General features: G+C 36.2%; 1 protein-coding gene across 1 annotated transcript; it reads right to left on the reverse strand.

Moving 5' to 3' along the window:
* Nucleotides 1-1,989: 1,989 nt before the first annotated feature.
* Nucleotides 1,990-16,764, reverse strand: NEK2 (NIMA related kinase 2). Its single transcript, XM_087717750.1, has 9 exons — nucleotides 16,660-16,764; nucleotides 14,012-14,229; nucleotides 11,894-12,134; nucleotides 10,114-10,196; nucleotides 9,802-9,928; nucleotides 9,273-9,492; nucleotides 7,817-7,871; nucleotides 7,397-7,467; nucleotides 1,990-2,525 (listed from the first exon to the last, which is right to left on the reverse strand). Exons 1-9 carry the CDS (start codon nucleotides 16,753-16,755, stop codon nucleotides 2,299-2,301), a joined length of 1,338 nt encoding a protein of 445 aa, XP_087573876.1. The 5' UTR covers nucleotides 16,756-16,764; the 3' UTR covers nucleotides 1,990-2,298.
* Nucleotides 16,765-19,435: the final 2,671 nt, after the last annotated feature.

Here is a 19,435-nt window from a genome sequence, read left to right on the forward strand (position 1 = left end):
CACACCTACCCCCAGTTTAGCAAAGGGGAGAAAGTTGCGATACATCATGTGATGATGTGATGATGCAAGTTTGACACCCCTGCACTACTCCATATAAAGAATAAATACTATCATTATGGGAAATATAAAGTTCTTGTCTTATACCGTTGGCTTTGTTTCATTTTCATAATTACAAATTCGCTGAAATAGGCATACTATGTAGTTTCATGGAATTGACAAAGGGAAGACACAGTCCATTTCCCAACATTGACTTTACTCATTGTAATTACTGGAAACAATGACTCATTAGTTTAACTGTTCTCGTTTTACTAAGGGGGATTTCAAAAACAGCATGTGGTGCAGCATAAAGGTCAGTTGTTCAAAAAAAATTAATTTGAGCATAGGGCTGAAATATTTCTAAGTTTACATCTTGACCCAAAGTGCATTTATTCCCATGTTCTAGATGGCACAGTTGGGCTGACAAATCTGGGCTGCAAAAAAAAAATTTTTTTTTCTGTATCTCTATTGCCATCTCATGGTTGATTTTTGCATATCTGGTAATCACACCTTGGGTTCAGGTTGCAAAAAGTTAACTCTAATGAAGTACACATACATTTCTTACAAACACAATTTTCTGTGTCACAAGAACATCTCCTGTGTCAAAAATAATAACATTCTGTCTCCTAGAAACAGTCGCTTGAAACAGAGCCATGAGTCAATCCTGAACTCAGAAGACTCATGACAGGGGCACCATATTTTTTGTTGTTAGTTGCAAAGTTGTTTCTGACCCCTCGCAATCCCCATGGACAACGTTCCTCCAGGCCTTCCTGTCCTCTGGAGTCCATTTAAGCTCACGCCTACTGCTTCGGTGACTCCATCCAGCCACCTCATTCTCTGTTGTCCCCTCCTTCTTTTGCCCTCAATCTTTCCCAGCATTAGGCTCTTCTCCAATGAGTCCTTCCTTCTCATTAGGTGGCCAAAGTATTTGAGTTTCATCTTCAGGATCTGGCCCTCTAAAGAGCAGTCAGTGTTGATCTCCTCTAAGACTGACCGGTTTGATCGCCTTGCAGTCCAAGGGACTTGCAGGAGTCTTCTCCAGCACCATAGTTTTGGCACTCAGCCTTTTTTATGGTCCAACTTTCACAGCCATACATTGCAACTGGGAAAACCATAGCCTTGACTATACACACTTTTATTTGCAGGGTGATGTCTGTTTTTACTATGCTATCTACATTTGCCATAGCTTTCCTCCCCAGGATATTTGCCATATCTACCCAGCATCACCATATTTAGGACAGTAAAAAAAAAAAAGTAGCAAAATTTGAACATACTAATAATCAGACATTTAGATTTACAGAACAAAACAATTTAGACTAAATGTGCCTTCATATTATTTATTATACACTATGAAAAACAGACACATAAGCCTATTTAACTCATGCTTTCTATCCCAAGTTGCAGCATTTGTACATCCTGACACTGAAGAAATCTACATTCTAACTTGCATGGAAACATGCTTGAGATATACTGGTAATTCCTTTATATATGTAAAATTCACATTGACATGTCTTTAACAAACTTTTTTTTCATCATTTAATATATATAGGAATAATCTTGAAATGTTTGGGACTACAGTTTCTCAAATTCCCAATTACTGGTCATCTGCCTGGGGTTTGTAGGAGTTACAGTCTATAACATCTGACAGATAGACTTGATGATGAAATCTTCCAAGAAAATCAGGCTTTAACAAAGCAAGCTGCTTATATGCACAATTCTGCCAACCAAATGTTGGATATTTCTAAGTTCTGATGACCATATTGTTTTCATTTTAAGCAATTTATCATTATTTCAGACCATGCTTTCAGTAATCCCAACCCTGAAAAGCCTAATGGGGATAAAACAGATGCAGCCAACTGGCAACGTACACATACAAAAATATCAAAACTAAAACTTTAAGGAGATACTTTAAAAAAGTGGAAATAGCAAATTTGGAAAGGAGAAAGATTCCCCCATCCTAGCATTCTCTTTTCTTTTGATACAATGCAGCAATATCAGTTTACTCTCATCTTAATCCTAAAACATCCTCTAAACCATTTTTTTCTGTTAAAATATTAGTAATTTCTTGATGTCGTTGAGTGCATTAAAAGTGCACAATTCCTAAGAAGAGAAATGCTCACAAATCAGTAGATTAAAATATTTTAGAGCTTATTTTTCATCTAAAACTATCTATACAGACCTTTTCATCACAACTATTACAAAAATATACTTTTAAAACACTATAGAAATGTTGCTCTTCTGTACAGGTGCAAATGAACTGTTTCAACGCATTCCTAGTAGCTGACGACTTTTCAACTGATAGTGTCTCTCCAGTTCACACAGGGCTTGCGCGCGCAGATTTGCAGCATAAAGACGCTTCTTCAAGTTACAATTTTTTTCTCTTGATTCGGAAAAGTTTTCCAGGTTTTCCTCACCTTGAACATTTTCTTTACTTTCGTCACCAAACTGGACTTTCTTTTTTCTCGCTGTATGGACAGGTAACATTTCATCTTAAAAAGACAAACAAAAACATACTTTTGTAGTATTCATTAGCCATAAAATTTGCAAAAAATTAGAATTCATATCTAGTATCATAGAATATCATATCATAGAATTCATTCAGATGGTATGGCAAATGGGAATACCAAGCAATATTAAATAAAGGCAAGCCGTTATTTAATCCATGTTATTTAATCCACTAACTGTATTTGTGGGAGGGGGAACATTTTGAGTTTTTTTTATAGTTTCTAAAGTTAGTCCAGCTCTTTTTTCTTTTTTTTGTGTGGAAGAATAGGGTTTTTCCAAGCCATTTGGACATATCTAGACAATATTCAAATGACAGACAGCATCAGTTCCTTTTGTTCATTTCTTAGCTTTACTTTCTTATTTTTATAATTATTGTTCCATTATAAAAAGAGAGTAATATATAGGCAAGAACCAGCAGCGTTAAAAAGATTCATCTTGAAAAAGCTAATACAATTGGTAGAATTATATAAAATCATTTTGCATAATCACAGAATACCTTCAATAATAACATGAGCATTCTTGATCATCTAAGATTCTTATGCTAATAATATGCTCTTCTTTTAACATCCTTTCTATTATTTTATTCTTGAAATTCCATACCAGTCTGAGAAGCCTGTTCTGACAATAGGTGTTTAAATCTATGAAACGGTACTTGCCACAAGTTGGAAATCAATGCTTTTCGTTGTCCCCGCTTTTGATCTTTGTTTCCCATTTTCCCGGCCCCATTTTTCCAGTATTTGCATTTGTTTTATATTTTGAAATGTTTAATAAAATTAAAAATCATGAACTTTTACAATAGATTTTTAATTGACATGCCTACACTTTCTTCTTGACAACACAGAATGTGTGCATACCAATAACTCTTTTATTCCCCATAATTATCCAGCCAGGAAGATTGGAGTCAGATATGTCTACTTTTTGCTGATCTAGATGACTGTGGCCTATAGTTTCTTAGGTTTGCTAGTCTATGTCCAACAGGCTGTGTACTCAATCACACCAGCCCTTTGAAGTATATGAATAATCATCCTGTGATTGCTGTGAATAAACAATGAGAAAGAGCAGTAAACTACTGATCTTTTTTCTTGGAAAATTATTTGGTTCTGAAGTGGAAAAATGAGTGACATAGCAGTAGAAAGTGGAGGATGATGGAAGGCTACAGGGACCATGGGAACACAAAGGAGCAGCAAGATAAGTGAGTTAATGGTCCAGTCCAGAAATGATTTTTGAGTCCAAATGAAGCATCAGAAAGTAACCCAACCCAATGAAATATAAGTTGTATTGGCTTTTGTAGACTTTAATATGTTCCATTACTTGATTAGCAATATTTTTCAGAACTCAACATGGCTCCTTTCCTGAGCCTGCCACCCTCACAGTGCAAGAGTTGCTCTTTTGCACTTCCATCTATCCCCAAAATCACTTTTGAAACAACTGTTTGCTCCTTTCTCTCTTTAGCTACTTCCTGTGTTCTCAAGGTTTGCTAAGTGTGCCATTACAGAATCTTTACAGATCTCTCTTCTGTAAATATGCGGACCTCGGGATCTTTGCAGCCCATACATAATATGCCTAACCTTAACATCTTTGGTTATTCTTCTTTGAACATGCTTTCAATTCTTTGATTCCATCTTAAAATGTAGTACCCAGAACTGGATATAATAATTTTTTCTTATTTTTTATAAGAAAAAAATGTCTCTATTGTATGTCTCTATTAAATTTATTCTGTTATTACCACCTATTCTTCAATCCATCAGGATAAAACTTAATTTTATTAGTCTTCCATCTTATTAATATGCTACTGTTCTGTGTACAGCACACCAATTTGATTAGTGTTTCTTCTGTTTCTTCATCAAAGTCATCAGGAAAAAAGATAAAGAGTATAAAATTGAGATTTGCAAAATGGCACTCCAGTTCAATGTCTAACCATTGATAGGATTTCTGTGAATGCAATTTTGTCCTGCTACTCAGCCCACACTCAACTGTCTTATTAATCAGAATGTTGTACCAGGTATTAAAAAGAGACCACCAAGACACACTCAGAAGACACATCTTCTGTTTCTACTTTCAGACAGGTCAGGACAATATAACTTTTTTCAGATGAAGGGCTAGAACTAAGGACCAGGAGAAAGAACTAAACAGGGTGAAACTACGGGTAAGTTTAATTCACAATAATTATACTATAGTTGGTCAATATATTCCAAGGAAGAACAGTTTTTCTCTCCTATTGTGTTAAAAATTACAATTTCATGGTAAGTTTTAGATATCCAAAGCACAAGGAGATGCAATTGGTTTTAAGATATGTACTCCATATATATTTAAGAGCAGTCGATTAGAGAAAACTGTGAAGGAATATCTCTGAAACATAGATAATGCAACTGTGGGTGCAGATGTAACTAAAGATCAGCAAAATGACAGGACAAATCATGACTCTTACCTGAAAGTTTGTTTTATTTTCCTCCAAAACCTAAACATTTTACAGAGGAACTAAAACTTAATTCTACTTAATATTTATGGGAACATTTAGCAAACAAATTTTATTTGCATAAGTGCTCTGTTCCTCCTACTGCTCTAAAGAAAATATCTTAGTGGCATTCATTGAGGAGAAAATTAATTTTAACTGTATCCAAGTATCCATGCAAAGATAGACATCACAGATTCCACCCTGACAATGATTATGTCTGCTAATAGATGTTTACCATGTAGAATAAAACTTGCTTACTATATGTTAACTAACATTTTATATAATTCTAAATAATAATTATGGCAATGTAAAAATTTATTGATCCATGGATTTTTCAGAATTTGTTATACTGTATTTTATTGCATTTGTAATTTTTTTTCATTTCAGAAAAATATGTAAAATATGGAACATTTATATTCAATCTGTTCCTTTCTTTACTCCCTAGGCAAGAGTCTTCAGGTTCGTATAAGCACAGCCTCTTGCAACAGGCAGCATAGAAAAATATAACAGTTGTTGTGAAAAATGCTATAGATGTAGTTATTAGAGAATACAACAACCAAAGTCTTTAAGCCTACAGAATGCATGTTATCCAAAATACAGTATTAGGCAGTGTTGGCTTTTCTTTTTAAATTTTTCTTTACTATATAGTTGAATAGTTGAGTATATTTGTAGCTCTGCTTCAAGCAGTGTTTGCACTCAGTGCAGGTAGAAGAACGTCTTTGTATAGCACATAGAAAAACTAGAAATTTGGCCCCATTGTCTTGGGTAGATATAAATTAATAAAAGTATAGAATATGCCACTTAAAGACATCTGTTTGATAACTGCAGAGACAAAACAGTAGAGGTCATTGGTATGATTCACCACAGCCTCCTCATACATTTCTAGTAGTGTCAATTTCATACAGAAGTTAATCTATATGAAGTTTTAATCAAAACCTAATAATAGCAGATTCAAAAAACCCTGCCTCTTAAAAAACAAACAACTTTACAATATATATTTGGTTGTGATGTTTTTTGAAGTGGAATTAGTTACATGATACCATATGGAAGAGCTACACTGTCAAGAAAAATGATTGCTCAATGACAGGAGCCATTATTATCATCATTTGTATGCCATACAGAACCATTGCTTAATTATCTTTATTACTGCCCTGTTAGTAAATAAGCATTTTTGAGATAACTATATTTTCCGGCAATAAATTGGTTGCTGAGGACAGACAGGAGTGTGGACAGACTAATTACATTTAAAGTATCTTGCTTAAAGTTACCTATTGTTAGTTTAGGTTTCATTCAGTGTGAAACAGAATAGTCCATCTTGTAAAGTTGTTCTAATACAGCACCAAATTCTGTTATTGTTCAAGTGAATTAAGGGAACCTAATAATTAAGAGACAACTGCTTCTACATCAAATTTTTAAAAATGGAATGTGTTTAGCTCCTGGACAACTAAGCCCTTTATTTGTAAAGGCCTTTAAAAAAATTTTTTCATTAGCTAGACAAGCTTTGAAGCTGTATATGCTCAAAGTGGTGTTTTTCAAGGGCAGCTCCAAATACATTGTAGAAACATATTTTTGAATAGAGAAGAATTTCCAAGATTGCAATAACTCCTTCTAATCCAGTCTGAAAACCAGCCAAAGTGCATTATTTTCAAATCAGCTACACAGGATTATAGTGGCAAACATAATAATAAAAATTAATGACTTTAATAATGAAGACCTAATTTTTAAAATCAACATCACTGAAATATTTCATTACCTTTCAGAAAGCTCATTTTCTTATCTACCAAATAGTAAAAAATATTTTATTAAGGACTAATTTCACAGTTCGAGTCAAGACTGAAACATATAAAAATAAAAAACAAAGAGTGGGTGAATTAAATAGCTATATTTACACAATGTCACCCAAACTTAGTAACGATATACCAGGTGTAACAGTTAAGTTTCACATAAAAATAGAAATAGAGGTTGTTTCTTTTATGAAAATATACTTTGTTTCTGATTAAATCCACAAAATAATCACAACTCACAGTAATTTTGAAAGATTAAGTAGAAATCACAATTTTCCATATAGGGAAAGCTTCTTACAATCCTGAAGCATGTATACTTCATGATTTGTGAAAGGCCATTACTGAAACCTAAATTTATGGTTTCACAACTCTTCAAGTATCTTTTATTGTTTACTATGCTTAGAGTTTCAGATTTTTAGGAATCAGCGAGCCATGTGATCCTTATAGGAGATCTCACTTTTCTACATAATTCAACAGTAAAGCATTTTATAATATTCTGGGATTCTCACGATTCCAGAAGGCTGATATCAGCCATAGAGATAGAAGAAAGAAAATGATGGGAGCTTCTGTATTCCTGGTTAGTAATCCAGTAGGAGCTTCTTGTATCTTCTCCTACCTGGGCAAGTTGCTGGCAGGTAGAATCTATGGTCCTTGAATAAGTTGTAATTCTTCATCAAATTCTCAGCCCTATAAAAAGGAGTTGATTAGAACAAAGCTTATATTAAAATGATTTCCAAATGATTTCCCTCATTAATCTAGAGCATTTTGAAGACTAGCAAATATTGTTATCTCAAAAATGTCTAGCTTTTTAGCCTTCCCCAGCCTACAGTATGTTCCATCCAAATGCACATGTTTTAATATCCAGAATTCTCATAAAGGGCCATAATGGATGAAGGATACCAGAAATTAAATTCCACACATAGGAGGTGGCCTAACCTTTCGAGTAAAGATCCAGCCACAAAAACCTATGCCATGAGATTTTTAAAACAAACCTTATTGTAGCAAACTAAGACAATGCAAACATTTAAGAACAGACCTAGACAATTTGTCCTCTGCTAATCTCTCTCGAACACACAATTCTCGTTCTCTCTCTAGAACAAAAAGAGAAGTATGTTTATAAGATTGCAATTAACACCACTGGGTATTTTATTTGACAGAGAGACACATATAATTTCCTTATTTTAACACAGGTAGTCCTCAACTTCCAACAGTTCATTTAGTAGCTATTCAAAGTTACAACGGCAGTGAAAAAAGGAATTTATGACTGTTTTTCACATTTACAACCATTGCAGCATCCCCATTATCATGTGATCAAAATTCAGACACTTGACTCTGGTTCATATTTATGACAGTTGCAATGTTCTAGGGTCATGTGATCACCTTTTGAAACCTTCTAACTAGCAAAGTCAACGGGGAAGTCAAATTCACTTAACAACTGTGTTACTAACTTAACAAAGCAGTGATTCATTTAACATCTGTGGCAAGTTAGGTTGTAAAATGGGACAAAAGTCACTTAATAACTATTTCACTTAGTAACAGAAATTTTGAGCTCAGTTGTGGCCAAGGGCTATCTGCAATAACTTTATTCTATCTATGAAAAAACCTGCATGCAATTTTAATACTTCGTGAAATCCAGATACTACTATAGGTAATGCCCTAAGCTCAGCTGTAAAATTTGCATTGTTGTTGTAGCCTGTTGGCCACCGGTTGTTCCAGCACCTGAATCAGATGAGGCGGCGACATGGGAGTCACGGCAAGGCAACCTGAGAGCTCCGAGGGGGAAGAGGGAATGGAGCTGTCAGAGATAGACAGAGGCGGAACCTGGGCCTTCCATCAGCCCGCAGATGGAGAGTCAACAGCCGCCAGGTCTGGAGGTAGCTGATGAAGAAGAGGAGGAACAACTGGGTCCAGTGCCTGAAGCACGGATGTGCAGAAGGCAGGGGAAAGGACAGCAGTGGAAATCTATGGGCCGATCTTTGGGACGGAAGAGCCACCGCTGCTAGCGAAGGCTCACCCTAGCTCTGGGGATGATGAAGAATAGGGGTGGCAGGCAACTATTCATCCCTCTGCCAGACAGACTTGTTAGCCTGTGTGAGAAAGAGAGAGAGTTTTTTTGAGGGCTGCTTGCGCTTCTAATAAAGGAAACATTTATTTAACTAGAGGGTTTGTCGTGTTTGGGAGCCAGGTCAGAACAATTGTCTTATTTGTTAAAAACATATTGTCTGTACTCAAGGCACTATAAACGGCATGATAGCCTCCAATTCTTCTATAAACAACCCTCTAAGGCACCTTGAACTGAAAGACCCAAAATCACTCAGTGAATTTTCATGGGGGAGTAGATATCGACCTTGTGTTATCCACTTAATGCGCTACCTTATTAAATAGTTCCGTCACCATTTGAATTCTTAGTCCAAAGAAACGTTTGTTGTGAAGATTAAGCTCACAGCAACCAGCGATGGAATATCACATACATGTTTTATTCATTTGCTTACGTTCTAGTCTATGTTCCCTTTCCTTTATAGCTTTCTCTTTCTCTTGCAGCTGTTGTTCTTTCAGTTTTAATTCATTAGTTGCTGTTCCTGAAACTCTTTCTACTTTATCCTGGTCTGATCGTCGCCCTTTCCTCTCCAAAACTCTCACTTGCTCCTCAGATACCAAGTCGACTATCAATGGATTCTGTAGAATTTCTTCAACTGAAGGCCGACAATAATCCTTGAAATCAGAAAAATACATATTTAGCTAACAAAAAAGTTCTTTTTAAAAATGCTAGAGAAAGATTGCATAGGTATAAGCAGTGTATATATCTTTCTAATAACTGGATTTAATTTTACTATTGGCACTTAGTTCCATTAAAGACTAAGCAGTCACATAAATGCACTTCCTCAAGAGCACATTTTAGTGATAGGGCAAAGGGCTGGGGAATTAAGTTAAATGGACTGGGGACATTAGTGCTAGAAAATTTTCTACATAGAGCTCCCTCAATAAAGCTCCTTGCCTTTTTTTTTCCAGAAGTCATCTTACCTTCAGGTTTAACATCTTTGTGATGAGTTCATTCAGCTGTTCCGAATAACGGTATGGGATTCGTCTGAACTTCCCTTCCCTTATCTTTTCTGCTAGCTCTTTCTGATTAAAAGCTGTAAATGGAGGTCTAGGAAAAGTGAATGGCATGCTTTTCAATTTTAAATCTACAAAATGGTCACTATTAAACTTTCTAGAGAATTGTGCTGTAAAATATTAAATTATTGCTCAACATTAAGGATCTAGCTATATTGAACAGCTGCTCAATATTACTCTCAAATACATGCTTAAAAACATTTGCAGTACAATACTTACGACAATGCACATAACTCATATAGCAAACAGCCTAGAGACCAGATGTCAGATTTTTCATTATAGGACATGCGATTTATTTGCTCCTAAAAATGAGATTAAAAGTTATTAAAATATAAATAATTGCATGGCAATAAAATGGCAAATTAGGGGGAACACTGTTCTAGGAAATCAATTACTTAGTAACATGAAGTTTGAAGAACTGGGTCCCCAACCCCTGGTCTGTTGGGAACTGGGCCACACAAATGGGGAGGGGGACAAGCATGTGCAAACGTATCCTCTCCCCCCCCTCAACACCACCACCATTACCAGTTTGCAGGTCCAGAAAGGTTGGGGACTGCTGATTCAGTTGTAAGCAATCCTTAACTGTGGACTGCCTTCCTAACCTAGTCTTTTTCAAATTAGCACTACCCCAAACCTAAGTCATAGTTTGAATAATCCATAATGCTGGCTTCACAGAAGATATATACAAAACAAACCAGAATAATATGGCTTTGTATATTGAGTAAACCCAGCCTACATCTTCTGGAATTACTGTATCTACCAAGATGACCTTGCTTGCTAAGAAATCAGTTTTTCAAGATATATTGAGAGGAAAATCCAGATTTTCCTCTCAATATATTTGAGAGGGGTCTAGATCAGGAAAGCAGAACTATACAGTAAAAATAAAACTTAGTAAATTATTAACTTAAGCCCTATAAATTTATGTGGGAATACTTCAACTACAACCAGACTCAATGTAGATATCATTTCATGCTCCATTAGTTAGTAGTGTTGGTTCAGTTTGTTAATAAGTGTAGAAGCAGCATCTCCAGCACCATATTTTCCCTAGACCTAGATTATATCAGCACTGAAAACACAAAAGCAGATTTGAAATTCCAAGAAAACATTCTCTTCAGTCACTCATTACCTTTCAAAGGGTGGGTTGTTTTTTTTTAAATTTTTCTCCCCTAACAGTTTTGAAAGGTGCTAAACAAGTTTTTCCCTCACAATATTTTTGTAGGTTTTTTTCTAAAAATATTCTTTTTTGATATATTATACAAATAAGCATTTGATTAAAATTATGCCATTTAATGATGTTTTGGATATTTTCAGAAACATATATAGAATATATTTATTGTTTTCAATGCCTTCTTAATATTTTAAAAATCCATGGAAAAAGCATGTGCTTTTAAAATTGTAACTATTTGCACAGATATGACAAGTATCATGTTATAAATAATTCCTATTTTTTTTTGTTGCATTCCACTTTATTTTTGCAACTAACTCAAGGTGGCAAACATATCCAATACACCTTCCTCCTATTTCCCTCACAACAACCCTGTGAGGTGAGTTGGGCTGAGTGAGTGTGTGTGACTGGCCCAAGGTCACCCAGATGGCTTTCATGACTACGGCAAGGCCTGAATTCAGTCTCTTGCTCTCTAGGTTAGTGCCTTAACCACTAGACTAAACTGGCTCCCAAATAGTTTGAACAGAATTCAAAAACCAGTCATCATACTTCTATTTTCCCATTAAGCATTCTCCTTCTTTCTCACAGGGCAAATTTGGGATATATACATGCAGATAGGAAGACTTCTGTCAGTGGCACTTTAATTAGGAAGAAGCCTAGTGTAATGTCAAGTCATTTTAGTTCAATTAATTTAGGCTGTTAAAAAAACCAAGGTACTTAGTATAGCTTGGCAAAGTACATGTTCAACTTTAGTTTTGTTTGCCGATTTATTTCTAAATTGACCATGACTAAAGTAGAACAAAACTAATCTGAAAAGGTTTGAAGGACACTTACTGGAGACATATAATATGGTGTACCAACAAATGTTTTTGCAAAACTGGTATCATGATGAAGTATTCTAGCCAGGCCAAAGTCACCAAGCTTCACGTTTTTCTTGCCATCAAGGAAAATATTTGCTGGCTTCAAGTCTCGGTGAAGCACAGTGTGACCACCATCACTCCGCCTGTGACACTCTTTCAGGGCCAAAGTCAACTGCGTAAGAACTCGAAGAACAAAGGCTTCATCCAGATAATGTCTTTTGAAAGAGGAAAAGGTTGTTTTAAGTGCTTTTAGGATAAACTTTTTCCATTAAACCAATTCTCAAAATTGTATACAGTAGAATGTGATTTAAGAATAAGATACTTTAAAGGTTCTTTAAAATTAAGATGCTTTTTTACCTGAATAGCTAAGTCCTGAGACAAACAATAACATTTTATTATTTTGCATATTATCCTCCCATATATTCTTTTAATTGCTCCCAGAAGAAATGTAAAATTTATACCTATTTATATTAGGGGGAAAAACTGTAAATGGGCAAAACTGGCTCTCTAATCCTAAGGGAATGCAATGAATTTACATTATGAATACACCTTAAGGAACAGTTTCACAGGACTTCTTTTTCTGGTGCTTACAAGCCTTTTTTATACATGCAAACCAGAGCAAATAACATTTTGTAATCATGAACATGATAGTAATTGAAAATTATTTTAATAAATGTTGGTTTGATTTTTTGTTCTCTCGTATTATTACTTCTAGTTCTGACTGTTTTCCCATTTTGAATTATTCATTCATTTCCCACCCACCCCTTTTTTTTTGCATTTGTACCAAATAAGGATAGAATAAATTCTTGTTACTAATCTTCTCTTAACAGTTCAACGGGAATTCTATCTCTATCTTCCTAACCTCTTATAAATATTTCAAAGAGGCAAAACTTTGCAAGATTTATGTAAGATAAGAGACAGCAAGAATCTCTTTCATTATCCAAATCATTTTGCAAAGGAGGAAAAATCCCCACCCCTTGCTCAAATTCAAGAAACAGACTGTTTTCTCAGTTGCAGAGTTGTTTTTTCAAGAAATGTGAGTATAAGATAAATCTGTTTGAAACCTTCTTTTAAACAGAAGAGTTTTGAAAGAAAACTCTTCTGTTTGGGGAAGAACCATTTTTACCATTTGCGGACCGGCAGAGGGGAGAGAAAGGAGATGGTTCTGACTGAGAGCCAGGCAAGCAAACACACGCAACTCCATTTGTGCAAGCAATGGGTGAATGCACTGCCACTTGCGCTAATGGAACTGAGTGCATACACCTGCTCACCCACCGCTTCTGCCCCCCAATTCCGAACAGGCAGTAGTCCTGTATTGGGTTACGGCCTTGTGGTTGGGAACCCCTTTTCTAAGTGGCATATATTTATATCTCATTTTTCCATGGATTTAACCTTAGTCTCAACACAGTTGCTTTCTAATAGCCATTAGAGAAGGGGATCTGCACAGGAATTCAAGCCTGCTTATTGCTAGATAACTCTAGTTAGCTGTTTTAATTTTGGCTATTATAAATCACAGAAGAGTTGCAAGAAAGAGGATACAAGGAAGAGATCAGTAAACAATACAATTCAGTCTCAAGTACAGACAGTCCTTGATTTACCACAGTTCATTTAATGACAGTTCGAAGTTACAATGGCACTGAAAAGTAACCTATGACCATCTCTCATATTTACGACCGTTGCAGCATCCCTGTAGTCATGTGATCAAAATTCAGATGCTTTGCAACTGACTCATATTTATGATGGTTGCAGCGTCCCGAGGTCAAATGATCTTTTGTGACTTTCTGACAAGCAAAGTCAATGGGAAGGCCAGATTTACTTTACAACCGTGTTACTAACTTAACAACTGCACAGATTAACAACTGTGTCAGAAAAGGTCATTAAATGGGACAAAGGTCACTTAATAAATGTCTCACTTAACAACACACATTTTGGGCTCAATTGTGGTCATAAGTCAAGGTCTATCTATCTATCTGGTACAATAAGAAAGGTGAGAAAGAAATCTGGTATGCAGAAGTACTCTAAATGATGATTAATTCCAACATACATTCCAGAACCAACATAACATTCCAAATAATCCAGAGGTTAAACATGCCTTTCTTTTGTACATTTTGCAATCACTGTAGCCAGGTCTCCACCTTCACAATATTCCATCACAATATAAAGTGTTGTATTTGTCCTGTCAATTATACGATCATAATAATGAACGATATTTGGATGTTTCAGTTCACGGAGTAAGTTCACTTCAGAAACAAGCATTTGTTTTTCAGATTCCGTCATAGATCCATAGTCCAGCTCTTTCCAGACTAAAACCTGAAAGAAGACAAAATAAGCCATTTCTAAACTATGAAAATATATATAATAAAATGATTACATAGCACAATCATTTGGAATGAAGTCCAATGGACTAAAAAAAATTAAACCAAGAATTAGGAAACTGTATCTCATGCCTCTCTTGCAACAAACATCTTGGTGCTCCATTTTTATAATACCAAGCAACACACAGAGTATTTTATGAGTACAATTCAGACTTTTTCCTCATGAAGAGACTTGCCTTGTTAAATATAGGAATATACTGCCTCTGACAAGAGGCAGTAAATTCTGTCAGTTCTAATCAGGAATAATAAATAATAATAAACACTTTTAGGCCATAATGATCCAAGGAGGAGCAGATAGAGCACAGCCCTACAAAATATCCCATTGAAACTATGCAATTAAGGAGAACAAAAACCTTAGTAAAGGTTTATAAACATATAATTACCCAAACTAGTCACAAATATCCTAGCCACAAACATTCAAGTAGAAACAAACTATCCCAAAGGACTGAGTTTTCATAGCAACATTTCTTAAAGTATATCCCCCCAAAACATGTTTTCTGAACAACTTGGGATAATCCAAAGAATCAGTACATTTTTGAGGGTTTTCAATCTGCTCAATTTCACTAATCAAGCAGATTCTATCAATGAACAAAGAGACCTTAACAGATCTATCTTCAAATATTACATTGAACAATTGAAAGGGGGGGGGGGCATTAAAAGATTGTTGGGTGAAAATTCACAAATAAAATCAAGCTTTTAAGTAAATAGATGCATAATACCCATAACTACACTATTAACTTTTAGGAAGACTGTGAAAGTCATCCTATTCCTAAAAGCATCAGGTAGATAAGAGGTATATTGGGTCCCCTTTTAAAACATGATCTTAAGATTTAGTTTATTATATTTCTGTACTGTTGATTTCCCCAAATTTACTGCTTTATAAATAAGCAAAACCATCCAAATATTCCATAAAACTAACATTCCATAAAATCCTTACATAGCAATGACTCCCCGACAGCAACTTTATACTACTAAAACTCTTGTTGTCATTACCTTTAACTTGGCAAAACAGTGTACCATAGGATAGCAATTTTTGAACCAAGGTACCTCAAATAGGCTAATTTAAAGAATGCATTTAAAATCCAGACACCATAACTCCCAAAGGAATGAAATTTGGAGAAGTTGTGGCTGCCTCAACATTGTTGCCTATTGCTGTGATCACATACTTTTCTATTTCCAATGCCCAATGGAAAAGCCAGAAGGAAATTAGAAAATATTCCTGCTCCCATTGCTTTTTTATCTGCCTTTGGTCACGCTGTTTCTTTGCTTAGGTAAAGAATTATCTCCAAAATGATAACACAACATAGCAATGGTTGTCTATTGAACTAAATGCACTAAATAGATTTACTAAATAGATTTATACGGCCGCCCAACTCACATTGTACAACATTAAAGGTCAATATCTAGATTGTAAATATTTTAAATACAAATCACAGATTAAATATCTTCTGGAAGGCCATCAGATTTATTTTGTTTTAATATGTTTATTGCAAAATTACTAAGCCAAACCTTGCTAGACACAAGAGCTATTCCTATTATATAAAACTCACATGCTGTGCAGCAGTAAAATCCAATTTTTAACTATGTTTATTGCCAGACTAATATAGAAAATATTTTCTTAGCACACATATCCAGGCCCATGAAAATATTTTTTAAAAAATCCAATTTAATTGTAATTATCAAAGGAACTACATGGGTACATTTAAGGATAGCTTCTGGAAGTGCATGTGCCTTTAGCACTTCAGAATATGTATACCAGACCAAACACATTAGAACCCAGGATTCATATTAATTTAATATGTGTGATTAAAAAAACCATACCTACATATACATTGCCATATAAATTAAAAATAAATCAAATTTACTTTCCTGAAAAAATTTGGGAATTGGTCTTCTCTTTGTACAAGGCGAACTTCAAAACTGTTTCACTTTGTGAGTTGTAAGGCAAGCAGGTGAGCAACTTAAAAACACAGGAGGAACTAGGTCTAGCAAGGTGGGGTTTTCTGGCTGTCTCAACCTCTCCCCTAGTGGTTGTTGGTGTAATACATTGAATAACAAACTAGCCAATTATATTTTAGCCTAGAATACTGTTTGAACTGGTAATAACTTCCACTTTCGCATAGGGTGCAATTTTGCAACGTGGACTAGATTAGATCTTGACTAAGGTAGCAACAAGTGCAGCCCTCGACGCCCGCCCCCTCTCTCCAGAACTCTTCCGGCTTCATGGATAACATCCAACCGGCCCGTCGGGATCCCCGCGCAGGAGGGGCGGAAGAAGAGGCACCGCAGAGCTTCGGTGTAGCCGGCGTGCGGCGAAGCGACGCCAAATGTCGTGGGACCGTTGCCCGAAGGCTCCTCCGCTCACCTTGCCGTCCGCCTTCCGCCGCACCTTCTGGCATCTGCCGTATGAACCGGCACCGATGGTGAAGAGTACTTCGTAATCCTCGGGGCGGCTCGGCATCTTCGCCTCCTCCGATATCCCGACGGACCCACTAAACAGTAAACACGCCGTTTCGCCACGGAAGATGTTTAAAACGCGCCGCGCCTGCCGCTGATTGGCCTGGCGCCGCGGCTCCGCCCAAACCTCGCCGTCCGATTTTCGATTGGCTCCTGTAACGACGTACTAGACGCGCCGCGCAACGGTTGCTTCGGCAGTTGCTAGGCGATCACAATTAGTGGCGGTTCAGGGCGGCGCGAGAAGCGCATAGAGATCATCCAGATTGGCTCTCCGAACCCCGCCCCTATTTTAACCTGGTGCTTTGATGGTGGTCTGCCTTCAGAAAAGCATCCTAAGGTGTCGGTTGAGAACCAGGTTTTTTATTTCAAACAAACTATGGTCGCTTTCATTTCCGTATTTCAAAATCTTATATTTCCTAATCATTTGCCCTATAAAAGTTACACGGACAAAAAGGTTAGTTTGCTCTCTTTTGTAAACTAATATTGGATTGTAAACAACTAACTTTTAATAAGCAGTCCAATCCTTGATAAATGTGTTTAGAAATAAACTGCTCTTGGAGTGAAGCTTTCCTGCACAGGTATAATAATGTTCCATAAAATAAAGTCCATAAGGATAATCCTACAAAAAATAATTAGACTATCAAATTTCACAACATAGAAACCAATAGCGGTTAATTGACTTTTTAGGAAGGAGATAAAATATTTCACATCAGAAAGCAAGGGCATTTTGAGATTTCCATGAAATGTATTCTCTTGGAATTTTACCCTGTCTTTATTACCTTACTTATAAGTAACTCAATGTTTTGGGAAACTGCAGAATGCTGTTATTCCTCCAGAACAAGCTGTGGCTTCTGGTATTCCAGAAGTGGAAAGGGGCAAGGGAGCTCTTTATTTGTAGGTTTAATTATGAGTCATTCAGCATTTAAATAGGTTGAGCAAAAATATTTGCATGGAGGGCTTCTTTCAAAAAGAAAAATCTCAATTTAATGAAGATTTGTTTAATTTTCACAATATATATGGCTGCTCCATTTTCTGACTGAGTAATTCTACACTGCAGCCTAAACTGCTTGTCTCCCATGCTGTTCCCATCTGTTCCTTAAACTCACATCATAAATTCCACACCAGATTGCAGTTAGTTGGCAACATGGCTGCTCTGAGGCTCAATCCCTACTATTGCCACTACAAGACTTAACTGGTCATTCTGCTGCTTCTTGCTCTTTCCATCTCTGTAAAGAAGGCAGCGTTCACTGATTGATTCCTTGTGGATGGGGGACCAGATTTGATGGACAGATTTAACTTAGAGAAAAAAGCGGCACAGATATATTAATTGAAATGTGATGTTCTCACATGGTATGATAAGAGCTACAATATTCATATACTGCACATCTCATATTTATTTAGACCAAAGCTTATTTTTGAGTTGCAAGGTCTCTTCAGTTCCTCATTCAGGTTGCTGATGCATTCATGTTTCTATTTAGGAATAAAGAATATATAAGGAAGAATCATAATCCAATTTCACTCTTGCCATTGAGCTTCAGTATCTGAACCTTGGCTCTGCATGTTGTAATTTCATTATTTTGAAATAGCCCATCTGTACTGCAAAATTTTTCGGACATCGAAACCAGTAGTAATGCCAGCAGGAACTCACCCCTGGCGCATATGCACCAGAAACCGGAAGATCAGGTGGCCAGTTCGCACGCACACGCTGGAAACCGGAAGAGCAGCCGCCGGGTGCATGCATGCGCACCAGGTGACTGCTCTTCCGGTTTCCAGCATGCACGCACAATCCCATTTCGGCACTCTGTGCCGAAAAAGTTCTCCAACACTGTTCTAGAGAATTAAAGTGTGCCAGCTTTATATCTGAACTTGATGTCTGAAGACTCAGAAAAGAAGTCAAACCTGAAAAACTGTGCCCTTTCTTTGAAAAACAAGACATTTGTAAAAGGCAAACTAGTAAAAATTTAATGCAGCAACTTTGATTTTAAATATCTTGCAACTGTGTTATCAAAGATTTCAAACTTGATCTTTCAAAAAATAACTGAAATGAACGTTTCAGAGCTTATACTAAGGGCACTAAATATTCCACTAGATGGCACTACTTTATCACTGCTAATACTTAGTTTCCAAAAAATCTTATTAGATGTGTTGTGCTGTCCTCAGTTGGCTGTGTGTGTGTGTGTGTGTGTGTGTTAATGAAAAAGGGATGAAATGTAAGAATAAAAGATTATTTGTGCCTTTTTAACCTAAAAGACAACTACATTTAATAAGGGAATATCACCTTTTAAAATCTTTGAATAGTGTTGGCAGGTAGAGTCCACAAAGGGATGGAGCCAATTTAAGTAAATATTTAATTATTTCAAAAAAGTGAATATAATTATATGTATTTAATAATATTTCTAATTTGTCCTTGGTCTAACATTTACAATTTGGCATAAATGCTATGGGGCTGCCTCAAGTTTTTTTCTTTTGGTGCGGGCAGGGGTGGGGGGTACACATATGACTTCTGGCTACAGCTTGGACAGTCTTGAAATGTATAATGAGAGCCCAGGGCACATTGACAATAGAAGCCATTGGTCTTTCCAACTACATTCTGCTGTTTAGCTTTTTAAATACTCTAGCTAGCACAACATTGCTGGAAGGAAAGCAGCATCCTCAGCAATTAGTGTTGTTATAAATTGTTGTAT

This window comes from Thamnophis sirtalis, unplaced genomic scaffold (assembly GCF_051295495.1).
Source record: "Thamnophis sirtalis isolate CommonGarterSnake01/CBP01778 unplaced genomic scaffold, rThaSir2_p1.2 scaffold_6, whole genome shotgun sequence".
Taxonomy (NCBI): domain Eukaryota; kingdom Metazoa; phylum Chordata; class Lepidosauria; order Squamata; family Natricidae; genus Thamnophis; species Thamnophis sirtalis.

Coding starts and splice junctions, on each gene's coding strand:
- NEK2 (XM_087717750.1), bottom strand. CDS start 16,755: ATGCCGAGCCGCCCCGAGGATTACGAAGTACTCTTCACCATCGGTGCC. Junction 9,929..10,113: donor TATGAGTTATGTGCATTGTC/GTAAGTATTGTA, acceptor CACTTTTCCTAG/ACCTCCATTTACAGCTTTTA. Junction 7,872..9,272: donor AAGGGAACATAGACTAGAAC/GTAAGCAAATGA, acceptor TTTTTGTTCTAG/AGAGAGAACGAGAATTGTGT.